This window comes from Grus americana, chromosome 36 (genome assembly GCF_028858705.1).
Source record: "Grus americana isolate bGruAme1 chromosome 36, bGruAme1.mat, whole genome shotgun sequence".
Classification (NCBI taxonomy): domain Eukaryota; kingdom Metazoa; phylum Chordata; class Aves; order Gruiformes; family Gruidae; genus Grus; species Grus americana.
In genome coordinates this window covers 363,393-382,762 of record NC_072887.1, presented here as the reverse complement: position 1 = coordinate 382,762, position 19,370 = coordinate 363,393, and the positions used below count along the sequence as shown (strand labels likewise).

Genomic DNA, 19,370 nt, shown 5'->3' with positions numbered 1-19,370 from the left:
ATGAAGGAGGAGGAGGCGGCGGCCGAGACAATGGCTTTATTTCTCCAATAGACATAGAGCAGGGACACCCCCATGGGGGGGACGGGGACAGGGACACCCCCACATCCCTCCATGTGGTCCGTGGGGTCACCGGGGCAGGGTGATGCCCCCCACCCCCCCCCCAAAAAATAAAAGGGTATCAGGGGCCCAGGGGGCCGGCAGGGGGGGCCGGGGAGCCTTCGGCCTCATCCAGAGGGATGACGGGCTCGAGGAGGAGGGCGGAGGAGAACTTGCGGTCGCCAAAGGCGGCGCTGAGCCGGGTCTCGAAGAACCGCTGCAGGCCCAGGATGGACTGAACGTCCGCCTTGTCCTGGGGGGGGGGGGCGTGACAAAAACAGGGGTGAGGGGGGCAGATCCCCCCCCCAGCCCCCCAAAAACCCACCCTGGGGACACCCCGCACCTCAGTGAGGCGATTGAACTGTCGGATCATCCTCCAGACGTCCCGGGCGAACTCCTCGGGGCAGCGGTAGTGGGGGGTGAGCTTCTCCTGCAGCTTGGCACGGATGAGGGTCAGGTCAATGGCGTCGTGGCCGTCCTGGGGAGGGGCGACGGGCGGTGAGGGGATCCCCTGGAGGCGAGGGGGGGACAAAGGGATCCCCCACCCCCCACCCCGGGGCGAGGGGGATCCCCCCTCCCAGAACGCCGCAGGACTCACCGGGGAGCTGGAGAGGCGGTGGAGGGGGCGGCAGGGTTCGTGGCAGAGCAGCTCCAGCAGCACGTACTCGCATTTCTGCGGGGATTTACGGGGATCCCTCGATCCCTCCACGCACCAGCGGATCCCCCTGATCCCCACCCCCCCGGTACGTACCTGCTGGTCCAGGGGGGAGAGTTTGTGGGGGAGCCCCTCCCCAAAGGTGAGGTCCTCGCTGGGGGGGGGCAGGTCCTGGCATAGCAGACACCTCCACTCGGGGCTGTGGGATCGGATGAGGGGATCGGGTTGGGGGATCCAGTGGGTCCCTTCCCCTCCCAGCTCGGCCCCTTTGTGGCATGGGGAAAGCCTCCGGGATTTGGGGCCCAGAGATGGCAAAGGATCCAGGTCCAGGATCAAGGGGGTGGGGGTAGCGGATCCCCCAAGGTTTTGGATCCGCAGGGGGATTCCCACACAGATCAGGGCCAGGCAGCCAAGGGATCTGCGACGGAGATCCCTGAGCGGGTCACAGCTCTTCCTGTGGATCAGGGCAGTAGATCCCTGAGGGATCTGGGTTGCTGTGTAGGTCCCCAGGAGGACCGAGGACCTACAGGGGATCCAGGAGGGTCGGGGATGGAGGAGCAGAGCCCTACAGGGCTCGGACCCCCGGGATTTGGGATCAACAGGGACATCCCAGTGCAGATGAGGGCCAGGAGATCCCAGAGGATCCGGGCTTGAGAGATGGAGCCATGGACGGGAGAGAGCAGAACCCCAGGGCTCTGGGGTCAACAGCTGGACCAGGATGGAGACTGGATCTTCAGGGATCACGAGGTGGTCCCCATGGGGATCTGAGAGCTGGCCTGCTCCGTGGGGATGGAAGATCCCAAGGATCCAGTAGCAACCAAGGACCAGGAAACCCGGGTGGCAGCAACTCCCTCAGAGGAGGGATCAGCGGATCCCAAAAGATGCAGACAGATCCCAAGGGAGAGACGTGGACGAGGGTCAAGCAGCTCCCAGGGACCTCTGGGGTGGGGAGGGGGACAGATCCCAAAGGCCAGTGATTGCTCAAGGAATCTAGTGGCGCCAAAGGATCCCCCCGCGAAGGAATCAGGAGGAACGGCAGCAATTCCAGCCCCATCCTCAGTAGATCCCACAGGAGAGGAGTAAATCCCGCGAGAGATCAACGGAGCCCAGAGATCTGGCGGCGCCAGGTGATCCCCAAAGATCCAGGGAGCAGCAGATCCCCCGGATCCTCCCCACGGCCACGATGCAAGGGGGATCCCAGAGGGGAGCAGCAGATCCCGGGGGATCAAGCAGTGCCAGAGGAGCAGCAAGCCTCAGGGACAAAAGATCAGCGGATCCCAGGGACATAGGGGGAACCCGGGGAGGTGACAAGGGCCAGCAGATCCCAGGCCAGCGGGTGGATCCCGGGGATTGGCCTACCTGGGGACCTCCTGGAGGGCGGGGAGGTGACAATCGAGGTGGTAGCAGTGCTCACAACGGTCGCACATCACCACGGCACCAGCCTGGCAGCAGACGCGGCAACAGGAGACCCCGGCGCCGGGGGGGGCTCCAGGGGGGGTAGATCCCAACCCAGACGAGGATCTGGGGGGTCCCGGCACCCCGGGGTGCTCGGGAAGGAGCCCCACCGGTTTGGTGTCCTGCGCATCGCCGATGGCCACCTCCTGCTGCTCCTCCTGCGAGGAGGGAGAGCGAGGTGAGACGGACGGACGGAGAGGGAGGGGGGGACGGACAGAGGGACACCCACCTTGACAGCGAGGGGGGCGGGGGGCCACGGGTGCGCCCCCCGTTCGATGACGATGAGGCTGAAGTCCTCGGCCGAGGTGCCGGGGAAGACGCGGAAGACGGGGGGCTGCGCCGCCCCCGACAGATCCAGGTCCAGTCGCTCCAGGCTGACCCGCGGCACTTTGCGGAGGAGGGTGCTCACCGGGCCCCCGGGGGGGCGGTTCCTGGGGGGGGGCACGGGAGGGGTCAGGATTTTGCGGGGAGCCCCCCTCAACCCTCCTTGGGTAGAGTTCCTTGGGGTTCGGGGTGCTGGCAGACCCTGGTCCTTTCAGGATGGGGGTGCAGACAGGGCCCCAGCCACCCCCCAGCACGGGGAGGGGGGGGCAGGAACAAGGTGACAAGGGATGGGGGGGTCCCTGTCACCCCCCAGCACAGAGGACAAGGGGGGGACCCCAGGAACAGAGCAACAGGGACCCCGAGGTGACAAGGGATTGGATCGGGGGGTGGGGGGGCTCGCAGCAGCCCCCAGACAGGGGTGACGACAGTCAGGGGAGCGTTGGGTACAGGGTGACAAGGGACATGGGGGTCCCGGTCACCAGTGGGTACCGGGGGACAAGGGACGGGGTTACCCCAGGCCTGGGGCTCCATCTTCCGCCCCCTCAACTCGCTGTCGGAATGGAGGTGCTTTAATTCCACCCCCCCCCAACCCCGAGCCCTCATCATTACCGCTTAACGAGCAGCTTCTTAATGAACTTCTCCTCCTCCACAGGAGGATTAACGTGTTTTCTCCTGTATAACAAGGTAGTCAGGGCACCTTGGGCGGCCCCAGGCAGCCCCCCAAACCCCCAAAAATTGGGTTCTTCCCAGCTAGGAGACCTCCTGGGACGGAGCCCCCCGCTACCCAGGGACGATGACAGGGACACGGCGGCCCCGTCCCCTGTCCCCCCTACCTGGGTACGGAGCAACAGGGGACACGGGGAGAACTGCGGCCACCTCTGGGTGTGAGGTGACAAGGGGGGGGACCCCCAAGTATGGGGTGAGAGGGTGTCCCTGCCACCCCCTGGACACAGGGTGACGAGGGACAGGGTCCCCGGGGTGGGGTGACAAGGGGCAGCTCCTCTCTACACCAACCCTCCACATGCTGTGACAGGGGTCCTGGGACACAGGACCAACTATTTGGGGGGGTTCAAAGCCACCCCCCCCCCACCAAGGCACAGGGTGACAAGGGACAGGCGGCTCCGCCGCACTCACCTCTTCACTCCTGCGACAGCAGCTTCGGGGGGGCCGTTGGCTGCTGAGAGAAACCCGCATCAGGGGCCTTCCTCCCCCGCTTCACCCTCCTCCCTCGCCTCCCCCCCCGCCACATCACCCCCACACTCACCGAGGTCTGCGCCCACAGCCGCGTCCCCGGGGCCCTCGGCCGTCTGCGGGTAAAGGTGGGGGGGCGACAGGTCAGGGCAACCCAACCCCTCGGCCCCCAGGGGAAACTGAGGCAGGGTGGGCATCCCCAGCTCCCCCCCACCGCTCTGTGGGATGCCGGGGGGCCCCTGCCCCTCCTCAGCCCCGATTTGGGGTCCCACCGGGGGCTGCAGGAGGGGGCCGGGGGCATACTGCCCTTTGCTCACCACCGTGGCTTGCAGGGGGCCCTGGAGAAGAGAGATTGGGGGGGGTGTCCATTACCAGGGGGGCACCCAAGGGTGCAGGACCCCCCAAAAAAACCAAAACCGCGCCCCCCCGCCCCCCCGGAGGTACCTGCGAGGCACCCACAGCCGGGCTGGGGCCACGGGGGCTGGCGGCCGGCAGCTGGGGGCTGAGGGACGGTGGGGGGAGGCTCCGCTCCGAGACGATGGTGCCTGCGAGGGGGCAAGGGGTGTCAGAGAGGGGGGCCAGGGGTGTTGCGGGGGGGCCGGGGGGGGTCCCCAGGGTCATCACCAAAGCTCTCAGCGCTCTTGGTCCAGGCGTTGAGGTCCCACTGGAACTTCATGTCACCCTGCGGCTCCACGGGGTCCACGATCATCTTGAGGGCGTGGTGGAGCTGGAAGGAGATCTGGGGTGGGGGACAACAAGGGGGGCACGTCACAATGCAGGGACCTCGGGGGGGATGCGTGTGACAGCATCCCGGGGGGTGTCATGACGTGGGGAGCCCAAGGGGACACAGGGCAGCGTCCCAGAGACACCCATCGTATGGTGGGGACCCCAAGGGGACACGCGGCAGCACCCCAGGGACACTTGTCACATCGTGGTGACCCCGAGGGGACATGCAGCAGCACCCCAGGGACACTTGTCACATCGTGGTGACCCTGAGGGGACACGTGGCAGCACCCTGATGTACCCACGGTGCCACAGGGACCCCGAGGGGACCCACCACAGCACCCATCACGCCATGGGGACCGTAGCAGGACCCACTGCAGGAGTCGCGATGCCAAGGGGAACCGATGTGGCACCCACCACGTCCCAGGGACGCTGGGGACACCCCCGCAGCAGGGGGAGCACCTGGGACCCCAGGGGACCCAGCAGGTCCCAGGAACCCCACTGCGGCACCCTGGGGACACAGGTGGGGAAGGCAGGAGGGGATGTGGGGCACCCTGGGGAAGCTGATGGGGAGCTGGGGACAAAGCACCCCACAGGAGACCATCTCCTGACCCCGCTTTGCCCCACGTCCCCCCCCAAAACGGGGGACACAGAGGAAAACAGACGCCGGGACGCAGCGCAGCCTGGGGCTTGGCTTTGCTCTCCAGCACCCGCTTCCCTGCTGGTCCCCGAGAGCAGAGTCAGAGTGACAGAGGGACCAATAGTCCCCAAGTACCCACCCCAGGGGGTTCCCCGCCCAGGGTGAGGGGTTCAGGAGGGTCCACGAGGGGGTTTGGGCCCCTCGGCAGCTCACCAACTTCTTGGAGAGCAGCAGAGCGGTGCTGTTGTCGCTCTCCAGGGCCCAGGAAGCGAAGCGGAGGATGTGCTCCTGGTGTCGCTGCAGCTTGGTCATGGCCCAGTGCTGCCGCTCCAGCTTCTCCTGCTGCCCCTCCGCCACCCTCTGCGAGGAAGAGGAGGAGGAGGACAAAGCCACCTCAGGACAGAGGGACGGTGACACGGGGAGGTGTTTTTGGCGCCGCATTCCCCCCCACCCCAGCTCACCTGGGCGTCGCTCACCAGCACCTTGCCGCGCTTGTTGAGCTCCTTCATGATTTGGAGGATGGCCATCTTCACGTCCACCTGCACCCGCTTCTGCACGTCCGTCACCTGGCGCATGCTGCGCGCGGAGAAGGGAAGGGGTGAGGGGGGTAAATACCCCCGTTGGGGCCAGATAATTTCCCCCCCCCTCCCCGGGGCAGGGGGGTTACGTACAAGCTGCACACTTCCTTGGTGGAACGCTGCAGGCTGGCGTGTTTGTCACCCAGGCGCTTCACCAGCGTCGCCAGCATCTTGCGCTGGTTCCTCACCGCGTCCTCCAGGAACTGGTACCTGGGACGGGGGGGGGGGGGAAAGGGGTCGCGAGGGGGCTGGAAGCCCCAAAAATGCCCCACTTGGTGCAGCCCCCCCATGGAGGGGGCCCCCAAAATAGCCCCCTCGACTCCTGGAACCGCTGGAGAAGGGAACCAACTTGATTGAGTTAACCCGCTCGATACTTAGCTAACTTCCTCGTTAACCTGTTAGCCATTAACAACCAAATTAATTCGGGCTAAGGAGCTGGCCAAGCTAACAGACTCAGCAGCCACAAAACTTTAACTTAATTAGTTATTTACTTTAACTGAAATACATCTTATGCATCAAAAGTGCTTTTAATATAATGAATCAATCAGGTAAGTAATTTAATTAGATACCTGCTCTGATAATTAATTGGATTAGTTATCAATTCAAACAGGAAATTTAACCAGTCAGAGCAAAACCAGTCTACTTCAAAAAAAACAATTAAAAATCAAGCTAATTGACATAACTGAGGAGCTAATTAAATTGATTTTTCATGACTAGCAAATTAGATATCTCCAGTTCCTTAAAACCAAAAAGCAATTTAAGCCCCTCAAACCAACCACTCTGCTAATTAACAAAGTAACTAATCAGATAACACATCTATTTGGTCAAAACCAAAAATTAACCAAAATTAACACCCTACTCAGTCAACTAATAACCAATGAGCTTTACTTTTTAAAATCAATAACTAACTGATGAGACTAATTAGCCTGCAGGCTAACTTCAGTTCTTTTACAAAAACAAGTTAATTGGTTTAATTAGTTATCTCCCTTCTTAGATACTAATTAAAAACACATTTAAGGTGCTGCGGGGCCTTGCTGATAAGGCACACAAGCAACTTTTCGGTTGAGAAATAAATTTGTTCGGTTATCTGACTTGCCCCAAATCACTGTTTTTAAGGGATACCGAGCAGGACAACCGATTCAAAGGGTAATTAGCCGTGAAAAATCAATTTTTATTAAATTAATTACTGCCGGTGCCCACTCACTGGTGGTCCTTGTGCACGTTGAGCTGGCAGTCACGGCAGGTGAGCGTGTCGCACGTGTTGCAGAAGAGCACCAGCGGCTCGTGCTTGTGCACGGAGCAGTACACGGCGCGCTCCCCCTCCTTCGCCTTGCTGCTGCCTGCGGGAAACGCGGTGTGACATCACCGTGATGTCACTGTGATGTCAACAGCACCCGGTGGGACCCGCCGACAGAGTAAGGGTCCCTGTGGGACGGGCACGGCCGCTGCGGCGGCATCTCCAAACATCCCTGGGGGTTCGCCAGCCACATGGTCACCGCTTCGGAAAGGATGGTGATGGCACGGTGACAAGGATGGTGACAGCGTGGTGACAAGGACGGACCTGTGGCCCGGACCGTGTGGTCCTTGGTGTACTTGACCCGCTGGTGGGCCTCCACGCAGGTCTCACAGAGTGGCTCCGAGCACTCCACGCAGTAGCTGGTGGCCGGAGCGTTGTCCTCGCAGCTGGTGCAGCACTGGGGAACGAAGAGACACGACGTGGAGACACCGGGGAGCTTGCTTCACCCTAATTAACCGTTAATTAAGGATTAACGACGCACTACCTGACTGGATCCCTGGCTGGTGGCGGCCGTCTCGGCTCCGCTGTCCCTCAAGAAGTAGTTCTCCACCACGTCCTTCAGGTGACATTGGTGTTTGCAGATGGGGCAGTCGACCACTGTGGGGAGGGGGAAGACGGACGTCATGGGGGGCCTAGGGCCACCCCAAACCCCAGCCGCCACCATTTGTCACTGGAGAGTCCCCTCATGGACCCGCACATTGCCTCATTCTTGCTGAAAACACGGCGGCTCGTTAGTGGGGTGGGCCACTAACGCACTCCAGCAGAGAAAGAAGAAACCAGAAGATCCTGACATGCAGACCTTGGAAACCTCCAAAACTGCAGCCCCACCACGGCCCCACGGCTGTCCCCAATGTCATCGCAGAGGGGACAGTGCCTCGGGGGTGTCCCTGCTCCCAAAGCAGGTCCAGCATTGACCCAGGTCACCCATGGCTTTTTCCAGCCAAACCGCCGGAGATAAGGAAGTTTCTCCCAATATCCATCGTGAACCTCCACGGCCACAGTCTCTCACTCGGATCCGTCATCCACCTTTGCAGCAGCTGCTGATTTACCCTTCCTCCTCCTCGCCTCGGGAGGCAGCGCAGGGACGGTTGAGATGCCATCTCCCGAGAGGATGTGGTGCTTTTGATCTCTCCAGAAACCTCCCCGCCGAGGCGGAGGGGTGCAACAAGGAGCCATGGTGGAGGCAACCGCCAGCAATGGGGTCAGTGTCGTCGTCCCCCCCCGCCCCGGGGAGGGACAGCCCAATGGTGGAAAGGACCCAGTGGGGTCAGAGCAGCCATAGGGAGGTTGGGGGATGCCCAGTATGATAAAGTGGGGGGGGGGAAGGAGGCCACCGAGCACAGGAGGCTTGGGGAGACCCCAGGGACCACTGCACTTCCAAAGCCCCACACAATGATCCACTCGGGGAACCCCTGGAGAAGCCAAGGGCATCAACAGCCCCCCAGCCGCTTCACCCACGGGTCCGCTGGCACCCCTCAGCACGGCTCCAATCCCACACCACCCTCTTCACACCCTCACAGGCGCGCAGGCCCACCCCGGTCCCTCTTCACACCTTCACAGGGCTGTTCGTGTCACCTCTACCTGCCCGTACACCCTTCCCAGCCTTGCACACGCACACGCACACACACGCGCAGCTCCCGGTCGCGTCGGTCCAGCTTGGCACCACCCTCCCACCCCTCAGCGGCCTCGCACGACCCTCCCGACCACGGTCCCCGCTTTAGCTGGGCCTCACACGGCCCTTCCCCCCCGCCCCCCCTGCCCATTGCAGAGCTCCCTCACCCCCGGTTAACACATCTAACCCCGTTAAGACGCCCCCATCCCCCCGATGAGGTGCCCCAGCCGCCCCTCGCCTCACCTGGCCCATCCGGGGCGGGGGCGGCAGCGGGGCCCGGAGCGACCCGCAGGCATTCCCGGCAGACCGAGTGAAGGCAAGGCAGCAGCCGTGGTTCCCGCTCGCCTCTAAGCCGCTCCCGGCAGACGCCGCAACGTTCCAACAGGTCGAAAGAATCCGGTCGCTTCGCGGCGACGCCTCCGGCTTCCACCACCGGGCCCGACATGGCGGCCGCTTCCCCCCCTCAGCCCCCTCACCGGAGAGCTCACGAGCCCTCGCCGGCTGCGCGCGCAGGATCCTCCTCCTCCTCCGAGAGCAGCCAATCAGCGCCCGCTTGTGCGCCGAGGGGGAGGGGCCGAGGCGAGATTGACAGAGAGGGAAGGCAATGGGAGACGTAGGTGAGTGGGGAAGGCGGGACGGCAGCGAGAGAGGGGCGGGAAGGAGCCGCCGGCACGTGAGTGGCCTAGGGGGCGGAGTTAAGGGGGGACGGACCAATCAGCTCACTCAGAGAGTGGGGTCCGCACTTTATTAAGCCAATAGACATCTTGAGAGTGCGGACTGATAGCTCATGGATCCAATCCGCTTCTTCCAAACGCCCCACCCCCACGGTAGGAGGGCGAATGTGGTCTGGAAGCCGAAAGAGCGGGCAGGCGCTGGACCAACCAGCGGTCGAATCACCTCAGGGAAAGCCGTGACTTTTAAGATGGACGTTGCGATCAGCCAATCGACATCCATACTCTTCGGAAAGGCGGGGGCAGAAACTTTGATCGACAGCTCAACAAACCAATCATCTTTGCAAATACCTCAGCATCCCCCCCCCCCCCGAGCCGATCCGGTGTCACTCCGGTTCGGCCGCGGTGGGCGAGGGGCCGCCTGGGAGGGAAGGGGGTTCCGGCTCAGCGGGGTCTGCCCGGGGCAAAGGGGTCTCAGGGCAAGACTGGGATGGGGGATGGACGCAGGGTATTGATGGTAGCCTGGGGTTGAGCCTGGGTGCGGGCCCAGAGCAGGACGTGGGTCTGGCCTTGGGCTGGTCCTGGGCTTGGGTGTGGGCACAGGCCTAGGGCAAGGCCTGGACATCAGCTTGGGCCAGGGCCCATCCCTGAGCGCGGTTGTGCCTGAAATCACCACTCTCACCCCGAGCTATCCCTCAACCATGCCAGGACCAGCCTGGACAGCCCCGATTCAGCTCCCTCAGCCCCCTGTCCTGCCCCGGCCACCCCACCCAGCACTCCCTGTGCTACCCACAAGCCTCCCGCACTTCACCCACCCATCTCGTTCTGCCCAATGTTTTTGCTTCTCAGTCCATTTAAGGCCTGATTTCACCCCCAGAGGAGAAGCCTCAGAGACTCCAAAGGGGCTTCAAGGTCCCCAGAGCCATATGCAAGTGAGTAAAAACACCTTAAAATACTTCACGTCACCGCCAGAGAGGATGAGTTAAAGCCGACACTGCGTGAAAGTTGCTGGGGGGATCTACAGGTGTCGGGGGGGCCCAGGGTGGTGGAATGGGGGCAAACTGGGGCTCCCCTCACTACCCATTGGGGTAAATGTCTCCCACCCCCCCCAAAAGCACCCAAATTTTGGCCTGTTTAATGACCTGCCAGTAGGATTGGGGGGAGCCCCAAAAAATGGGGAGGTGTTGTCCTCTAACACCAGTTTGGGTGCTTCTTGTCTCCCCTACTCCCAATCTGGGGAGTCCCCCCTGGCCAACCCCCTGTTGCCATTTTTGGGGGGAGGTCTATTCCCCTCCCCCATTCCCAGTTTGGGGGGGTTCCCAATTCCCCATTCCCAGTTAGAGTGATTTTATCCTCTCACCCATTCCCAGTTGGGGGGCAGTAGGGATTCCCATTCCCAGTTTGCAGGTTTATCTCCCTCCCTTATTCCCAGTTTGGGGGGGGAGGGTGTGCATACACATCCCCTCCCTCATTCCCAGTTTGAGGGGGGTTTCCTCTCCCCCATTCCCAGTTTAGGAAGGGTTTCCCCCTCCCCCACTCCCAGTTTTGGGGGGGGTGGGGGTGGGTCCCTGTTCACACACACCTCCTCTGTTCCTAGTTTGGGGGCCTCTCTCCCAGCTTGGGTGCTCCCTGCCCGTCCCCCATTCCCAGTCCTTGGAGGGAGGGTTCTCCCCCTCCCCACCCCGCCATGGGGGCCCAGTGGGGGCCTCCCAGGTGTCCCCATGGCCTGTGTCACCCGTGGGTGTCCCCACCCTGCAGCACTGGGGATGTGGCACCCAACTGGGGGACACCTATGGGTGCTGAGCCGAGTCACCTCCTGCCCTGGGGTGGGGACGCCCTCGTGGGTGTCCTCAGCATGGTGACACCCCTCCTAGGTGTCCCCAGGGTGGTGGCACATCCCGGGGAGAGGAGACAGCCCTCCGGGGTGTCCCTGGGGTGCTGGCACCCACGTGGGGTGGGGGACACCCACGACAGGGCCCTAGTACCGACCCCGGGGGGGGGGGCGGAGCCCCCCGGTACCGCCCCTCCGGTACCGCCCGTCCCCCACCCCGTTCGTCCCCTCGCTGCCGCCCCCGGCCCCCTCGGCTCCCCCCGGTTCCCCCCCCGCCGGGCTCGCCCGGTCCCTCCTCGGTTCCCCCGCGGTGCCTCCTGCTGCCCCCCGTTCCCTCCGGTGCGGCCAGGGCGCCCCCCCGCTCCCGCCTCCCCTTTTCCTCCGCTGCCTCCAGCTCGGCCCGACCCGGGGCCGGGACCGCCCGAGGTACTGGGACTGGGGGCGGGGGGGGCACTGGGAGCGATGGGGTGGGACTGGGAACGCTGAGGGGGGGCTGGGAAGGCTGGTGAGGTGGACACTGGGGGGCAACAAGGGGTTATTGGGAGTGCTGAGGGGCAGAACTGGGAGCACGGGGGAGGCCAGCGAGGGGGTTACTGGGATCGCTGGGTGTTACTGGGAGCACTGCAGGAGGATTACTGGGAGCACTAGGAGCCCCAGGGCAGAGTCACTGGGAGCACTGGGAAGGTTGGCTGGGGGAAAGCAGGAGTACTGGGATGTTACTGGGAGCACTTGGGAGGCACTGGGGGTTATTTGGAACACTGAGGGGAGTCACTGGGAGGGTTACTGGTAGTACAGGGAGGGCACTGGGGGTTACTGGGAGGGCCCCAGGGGGCACTGGGAGCACTGGCTGACGGTGGTGTCCCCACAGGTGCCATGTTCCTGGCTGAGGGCACCTGGGCGCTGGTGGCCCCAGGACAGCGGCCCCCCCACGTCCCCCCTGGTGAGCACCCCTGTCTCCCCAGGTCCCCCTGGGTCCCCCCAGATCCCCCATGTCCCCTCGGGTCCCCCCATGTCTCCCCATGTCTCCCCACGTCCTCCCAAGTCCCCTCCTGTCCCCTCCATGTCCCCTGCAGGTCCTCAGGTCCCCCTCATGGTCCCCCCGTGTCCCTCAGTGTTCCCCCCATGTCACGCCCGGCGTTCCGCCACATTGCACTGTGTCCTCTGTGTCCCCATGTCTCCCACGTGTCTCCCCCGTGTTCCTCCATGGGTCACCCATGTCATGCTGCATGTCCCTCCATGTTCCCATGTCACTCCCAATGTCCCCCATGTCCCTTCATGTGTCCCCCCATGTCCCCATGTCACTCCAAATGTCCCCCATCTCTCTCCATGTGTCCCCCATGTCACTCTGGGTGGGTGTCTCTGTGTCACTTCGAATGTCCCCATGTCCGTGTGTCCCCCTACATCCCCACATCACACTGCACGTCCCCCACATCACACCGCGTGTCACACCGCGTCTCTCACGTCACACCGTGTGTCCCCCTTGTCACACTGCGTGTTCCTCCGTGTGTCCCCATGTCCCTTTGCGTGTCCCCTACATGGCACCATGTGTCCCTTCACATGTTCCCCATGTCCCTTTGCGTGTCCCCAGCATCCCCACACCCCATCCCCTCTTCACTCTCCTCTCTCTCCACAGCCCCCAGCCCCACCGACCCTCCGCGACCACCCCCGGTGCCGACGCCACCCGCCCGCGACGCCGCCTGCCACCAACGCGGCGTCCCCACGTCCCCACCGGCGCCAGAGGGCCACCACTGCAGTGACTGCGGTAAGACCTTCGGTGCCCGCTCCCGGCTGGCGGTGCACCGACGGGTGCACACTGGCGAGCGGCCCTTTGCCTGCACCCACTGCGGCAAATGCTTCAGCCAGAGCTCGGCGCTGGGCCTGCACCGGCGCCTGCACACCGGCGAGCGGCCCCACACCTGCGCCGACTGCGGCAAAGCCTTCGCCGTGCCCTCGCACCTGGCGGTGCACCGGCGGGTTCACACTGGCGAGCGACCCTTCGCCTGCAGCCACTGCGGTAAATGCTTCAGCCAAAGCTCGGCGCTGGCGCTGCACCGGCGCGGTCACACCGGCGAGCGGCCCCACGCCTGCACCGAGTGCGGCCGGGCCTTCGCCGTCGCCTCCCACCTGGCCGCTCACCGCCGCATCCACACCGGTGAGAAGCCGTTCCCCTGCCCGCGCTGCGGCAAGCGCTTCCGCCAGCGCTCCGGTCTCGTCACCCACCAGCGGGGACACAAGTAGCACTCACAGACACCGAAACGGGTGCCGGTTGTCACTGAATCCGCCACCAGGAACCCCAAAGAATCCCAAAATACGGACATTGGGAATCCCCTTAACTCTGCCGGTCACCATGGGGACCTCGTGGAGCCACCACCAGCGCTCCAGCCTCATCACCCACCTGCAGGGACACGAGTCGCCTCGGGGACCCCCCCCCCAATCAGCTCCAGACACCCTGCTCCTGCTCTGGACCCCCCAGATTCAGCTCTGGACACCCCCTGGGACCGGGACACCCCCCAGTACCCTTAACTCTGCCCCTCAGGGACCCTCTGCAGCTCTGGGGGGACACAGGGGTGGGGTCCCAAATGGGGCAAAAACCTGCCCCCCACCCCAAAATATAATGCAGGGCCCTGCCTTGGGCGGGGAGTCGGGGCAGGGCGGCGTGGGGAGGGTGTCCTGGGGCAGAGTTAATTTACTTCCTAGTAGCCGGTATAGTGCCGTGTTTTGGATTTGATATGAGAATAACGTTGATGTCACACCGATGTTTTAGTTGTTGCCAATTTACATCAAAGTGAGGACTTTTCGGCTTCTTGTACTCCCCATCCCACTGCGGGGGAGTGAGTGAGCGGCTCCATGGGGCTCAGTTACCAGCCGGGCTAAACCACGACAGTCCTTTTTGGTGCCCAACGATGGGCTCGAAGGGTTGAGATAACAACAGATCTGACCAGGGCGCGTTAAAACAAATTCGTTATAAGCATTAATTATATTAGTTTAATAGTTGCTGGTCACAATGCTGATTTATTTGCTGTCGGCGTTGTTGTGGTTGTGCCCGGAGTTGTGTTCTGTAACACCTCACGTACTGTGTACGTTCCCTTTTGTGCTGTTTATCATCTCTGGGGCCTGGATCAAGGTTATGCTTTTGCTGTACTGTGTAACACTGGGTTATAATATGACATCATCACTGGTCATGAGACTAATCTGGTGTTTGTACTCAGCATTGCCTTCATCTCCGTATTTTGGGAGCTCTCTTGTGGAAACTATTATTAATTACTCTATTTTTTCTCCTTGGAGAGCCAATCTGTGGGGGAGACAAGGGAGGACACTTCTCCCCCTCCTTCACCTTCTCCGTCTCCTTCTGACCAGTTACAACAGCTCTTGAGAACGTTGAACACCTTTGGGATGTTCCTATTGCAAAACCTCATCAATCTTGTTAAACAACTGTGTAAAAATAATCACCCGGAGATCTGCCCGGAGGTTGGATGGTTAGGAGTGGCAGGAGGTGTGGGACAGCGTGGGCAAACGCCTGGGGCGGTGGGTGCCTCCAGTGGTTTGGAACAAGTTATCAGAATCTGGCAAAACTAGTGAAAGATTTGGGAAAAGGACGCTGTCAGCCTGGCAATTCCAGAGACACACAAATCACTGACAACCGAACAACGGGCACCGCGGCTACTCCAACCCCTGGTGACAGGCACCGTGGCTACTCCAAGCCCCGCCGACAGGCACTGCAGCTACTCCAAGCCCCGCCGACAGGCACTGCAGCTACTCCAAGCCCCGCCGACAGGCACTGCAGCTACTCCAAGCCCCGCCGACAGGCACTGTGGCTACTCCAAGCCTGCTAACAAGCACTGCGGCTACTCCAACCCTGCAACAAGTACCGCGGCTCCTCCAACCCTGCGGCAGGCACCACAGCTACTCCAACCCCGCTGACGGCACCGCAGCTACTCCAGCCCCACAACAGGCACTGTAGCTGAACCAGAGAACCAACCCATGCCGGAATCAGTCGCCCCTATACACACGAGGAAATACTGGATGCAAAAGTCAGCTCATTTAGTAAGGGATGAAGAAGCATGGCCATCTCGAGAGCAGGAGGAAGAAGAAGCAGAACCAGAAAACCAGATGGTCACCACTCGATCCCTGTCCCTGCATGAGCCGTGAGATATGTGAAAAGATTTCAGGCGTTGTCCAGGCGAGCGTGTCATTACCTGGCTGCTCTGATGCTGAGATAACGAAGCCAGTAGCCTGGAATTAGAGAGTAGGGAAGCCAGGCAGCTGGGATCCCTGTCTAGGGAAGAGGGCATGGACAAGGTGGTTGGAAAAGGGACACAAGCCCTCAGCCTCTGGAGGAGACTTCTGTCAGGTGTGAGGGAAAGGTATCACGTCAGTGAAGATGTATGTTGTCCAGGCAAGCGGACCACCATGGAGAGAGGTGTTCCTCCCTGCGGGGCTGTGTCTCGGCTGTGGAGGAACTGTCCTGGCAGTTCCAGCAATTCAGAGAGGATCTGCCCTACTCCCCACCTGTACGGAGCAGTATCAGCTATTAGGAGAAAGCGTTCCTCTGCTCAAGAGAGAGCACACAGAGGGTACACACCACGGGCCACCCTCTGGTTTTATCTGTGTGACCATGGAGAGGACGTGTCATGGTTTAACCGGTAACGAAGCCTCACACAGCCGCTTCCTCACTCCTCGGTGGGATGGTGGAGAGAATTGGAAGAGTAAAAGGGAGAAAACTTGTGGGTTGAGATAAAGACGGTTTATTAGGTAAAACAAAAGCCGCACACGCAAGCAAAGCAAAACAAGGAATTCATTTACTGCTTTCCATAGACAGGCAGGTGTTCAGCCATCCCCAGGAAAGCAGGGCTCCAACGAGTAATGGTTCCTTGGAAAGACAAACGCCATCACTGTGAATGTCCTCTCCTTCCTTCCTTCCTCTTCCCCCAGCATTATATGCTGAGCATGATGTCATCTGGAATGGGATATCCCTTTGGTCAGTTGGGGTCAGCTGTCCCACCTGTGTCCCCTCCCAACTTCTTGTGCACCCCCAGCTACTCACTGGTGGAGTGGTGTGAGGAGCAGAAAAGACCTTGACGCTGTGTAAGCACTGCTCAACAATAACAAAAACATCCCTGCGTTATCAACACTGCTTGCAGCACAAATCCAAACCACAGCCCCATACAGGCTACTGTGAAGAAAATTAACCCTGTCTCAGCCAAAACCAGCACAACATGAGGAAGTGGGATGGAAAATCTCCCTCGACCCCGGAGGCACGGGGAGTTGCAAGGAAAAACAATCACAAAAGGGGATTCTTCCAGGAAAAATGCCGCTCCAGTTCCCAGCGGGCAGTTCCCCCAGCTGAGTGGAAGGGCTGATCAAACTTCTGATCTTAATGAACGGATTTTTAGATTCGTATTCACAAGGAGTAACGAACACAATGACCAGGAATTCTGGAAGTGATTGCAGATTGGCCAGAAGGCAAAGATTTCGGAATGTCGCCAGGAGGCGACACGTGCTGAAGAGACCCCACCGTGTGATAAACTAACAGAAAATGAGAAGCCATACGCCCTGTTCACTGATGGGTCCTGCCTCATTGTGGGGAAGCATCGGACACGACGAGTCGCAGAACTGCTGAAGGAGAAGGTGAATTGAGTCATTTTTGAGGTGAAAGCCATCCAGCTGGCTCTTTGACGTTGCTGAAGCAGAAGAGCGGCTGATGCTCTACCTCTGCGCTGACCGGATGGTGGCCAATGCCCAGCGGGGTGGTTACGGCAACGGCAGCAGAGCCGTCAAGGAAGGGATGCAACATATAGATGGGGTCGTGATCGAGGGGTGGACTTGGCCATTGCCGCTGTCGCACAGGTCATCCCTGAGTGACGTTAACAACCATCGAGTCGAGGTCCTCCGAGCGGCGCAGAGCGGCCCCTAAAGGTACCCGAACGCTTCCGGTGGCGCGCGGCGGAGGTGGCGGCTCCGCGGCGGTTCGGTGAGGTGGGGACACACACACACCACGTGGCACCGTGGGAAGGGCACCCCGGGACCGGCCCGGATCCCCCCCCGGTGCCACCCCCGTCCCTAAGTCCCGGGTCCCCCTCGGTGTGTGTCCCCGGTGCCCTTCCCACGTCCGGTGCCCCCTCCCAGGCTCCCCCCGTTCCTTGACTCCCCCCAGGGAGCCCCTAATACCGCCCTACCACGCTCACTCCTTTTGGGGTCCCCCCCTCTCCCGGTCCGGAGACCCCCCACGTCCCCCCTTCACCCTCGGTGCCCCCCCAAGATCCCCTTTGTCCCACCTCTGTCCACCCCCCCCAGCACATCCAGGGCTCCCCCAGTCACTCCAGCCCTGGCAGAGGGTGCCCCTCCTGCCCCCCCCTTCCCACCCCAGATGCCTGGGTCCTCTTTTGGGGGAGCAGGTGCTGACCTCCCCCACCCCACGTCTCTCCCTCCACCCTGTGTCTCCCCGAAGGCCATGGAGCAGACAAAGGAGCCACCCAGCGACTGGGACAGGGATGGGGGGACGGTACCCGGCACCCACGGAGGTGAGCCCAGCTGGGGAGGGGGTACAAGGGGCACCGCAAAGTGTTATGAGACAGCAGAGGGGTCCAGTGCTGACCAAAGCAGGTCCGTCTCATCCAGGTTCCTCATGGCTTCTCCCAGTGAAGTCTGAGGACCTCCAAGGATGGAGACCCAGCTCCATCCCACCAGGGTGGGCAGACACACAGGACCTCTGAGGGGTCCTTGCTCTAACCCCACCCCAACCCAGTTCACATTCCTCCTGGCCATCCACAAATGAGATTTGGGTCTGAGAGGGCACCATGTGCCTTGGGAAGCAATTTGGGAGATTCGGGGCAGGGGGGCAATGAGGGAGATCAAGGGGTGATTTGTGAGCTCAGGGGTGATTTGGGAATTCTAGGGATCAATTTTGGATGCTGGAGGCAATTAAGAAGCTCAGGGAGGGCAATTAGGGATCCCATGGTAACACCCATCTCCATGTCCCCACAGGCACTGTGAAGTCCTCAGAGACGGACACCCCTGAGAGCCTGGCGACGCTGCCCCCATCACCCAGCCTGGGCTGCACCTGGGAGCTGCCCCCCACGCCCCCCCCAGATACCTTGAAACCCTACAAGTGCACCGAGTGCGGCAAGGCCTTTGGGCAGAGCTCACACCTGATGCGGCACTTTGGCACCCACACGGGCGAGAAGCCCTACAAGTGCGGTGCCTGTGCCAAGAGCTTCACCCAGAACTGCAACCTCCTGCAGCACCAACGCACCCACACTGGTGAGAAACCCTACGAATGCAACGCTTGTGGCAAATGTTTCAGCTGGAGTTCCAACCTCCGTCGGCACCGCCGTCTCCACAGCGGCCAGAAGCCCTTCCAGTGCGGCCAGTGCGACAAACGCTTCGTCGAGAGCACCCATCTGCTCGACCACCAGCGCACCCACACCGGTGAGAAGCCCTACCGCTGCCCCAACTGCCCCAAGACCTTCGGCCGCAGCTCCAACCTCGCTCGCCACCGCCGCCTCCACGTAGCTGAGCCAGGGCCCGATCCAGCCCTGGCGATGCACGAGGGGCTCTGAGGGGCTTCCCAAGGAGATGGGAGGAGGTGGTGGAGCAGATGATGCTGCTTCTGTGGCGACCATGGGGATGTGGTTTGACTTGCTGGTGCTCATCGTCAATAAAAGGATTCATGGAGGATCCATACCATGGTCAATGGCTGCTACAACCCTTCTGAGGTGGCCACGGGGATGCGGTTTGGCCCTGTTGGCGCCCATTGTCAATACAGAGACTTCAGGAAGATCCATGATGTAGCCAGTGATAATTACAGCTGTTCTGTGATGGCCGCGTGCACGTGGGTTGGCCCTATCAGCACCCATCATCAACACAAAGACTTCAGTAGGAACCGTGACATGGCCAGTGCCTGCTACAGCCCTTCTGTGGTGGCCACAGGGACGTAGTTTGGCCCACTGGCACTCATCGTCAACGTAAACGGCTTGGGGAGGACTCACGATGTGGCCAATGACTCTATGACCCTTCTGTGGTGGGAATGGGGACGTGGTTTGGCTCCATCAATGCCCATCGTTGGCTTGTGGGGAACCCATGTAGGCAAAAAGCCATGGGACTGGGGAAAAACACGAACACAAAGACTTAGGGAGGACTCATGATGTGGCCAACGGCTACCTCAGCCCTTCTGTGGTAGCCACAGGGGTGTGGTTTGGCCTTTTTGTTGCCCATCACCAATGCAAACACTTGGGAAGGGTTCATGACGTGGCCAATGTCTACCGTGACCCTTCCGTGGTGGCCACGTGCCCAGGGTT

The 19,370-nt window shown here is 61.5% G+C and overlaps 2 protein-coding genes across 5 annotated transcripts; one reads left to right on the top strand and one right to left on the bottom strand.

Moving 5' to 3' along the window:
• Positions 1-21: 21 nt before the first annotated feature.
• TRIM28 (tripartite motif containing 28) lies at positions 22-9,089 on the bottom strand. Of its 4 annotated transcripts, none has more exons than XM_054808466.1 (18): positions 8,815-9,083; positions 7,444-7,556; positions 7,224-7,356; positions 6,867-7,002; positions 5,756-5,872; positions 5,546-5,660; positions 5,298-5,444; positions 4,346-4,460; positions 4,166-4,266; positions 3,795-4,059; positions 3,665-3,707; positions 3,140-3,202; positions 2,436-2,637; positions 2,111-2,364; positions 848-950; positions 695-769; positions 440-574; positions 22-349 (listed from the first exon to the last, which is right to left on the bottom strand). In XM_054808466.1, exons 1-18 carry the CDS (start codon positions 9,014-9,016, stop codon positions 179-181), a joined length of 2,490 nt encoding a protein of 829 aa, XP_054664441.1. In that variant the 5' UTR covers positions 9,017-9,083; the 3' UTR covers positions 22-178. The 4 variants fall into 4 exon arrangements, with proteins under 4 accessions (XP_054664441.1, XP_054664442.1, XP_054664443.1 ...); XM_054808467.1 differs by having other exon boundaries at positions 3,665-3,704; XM_054808468.1 differs by lacking the exon at positions 3,140-3,202 and having other exon boundaries at positions 8,815-9,089.
• A 559-nt stretch (positions 9,090-9,648) lies between these two features.
• On the top strand, positions 9,649-19,344 carry LOC129198851 (gastrula zinc finger protein XlCGF17.1-like). The gene is made up of 4 exons (XM_054808486.1): positions 9,649-10,174; positions 11,942-12,013; positions 12,707-13,229; positions 18,170-19,344. The coding sequence occupies exons 2-4, from the start codon at positions 11,947-11,949 to the stop codon at positions 18,630-18,632; spliced, it is 1,053 nt and encodes a 350-aa protein (XP_054664461.1). The 5' UTR covers positions 9,649-10,174; positions 11,942-11,946; the 3' UTR covers positions 18,633-19,344.
• Positions 19,345-19,370: the final 26 nt, after the last annotated feature.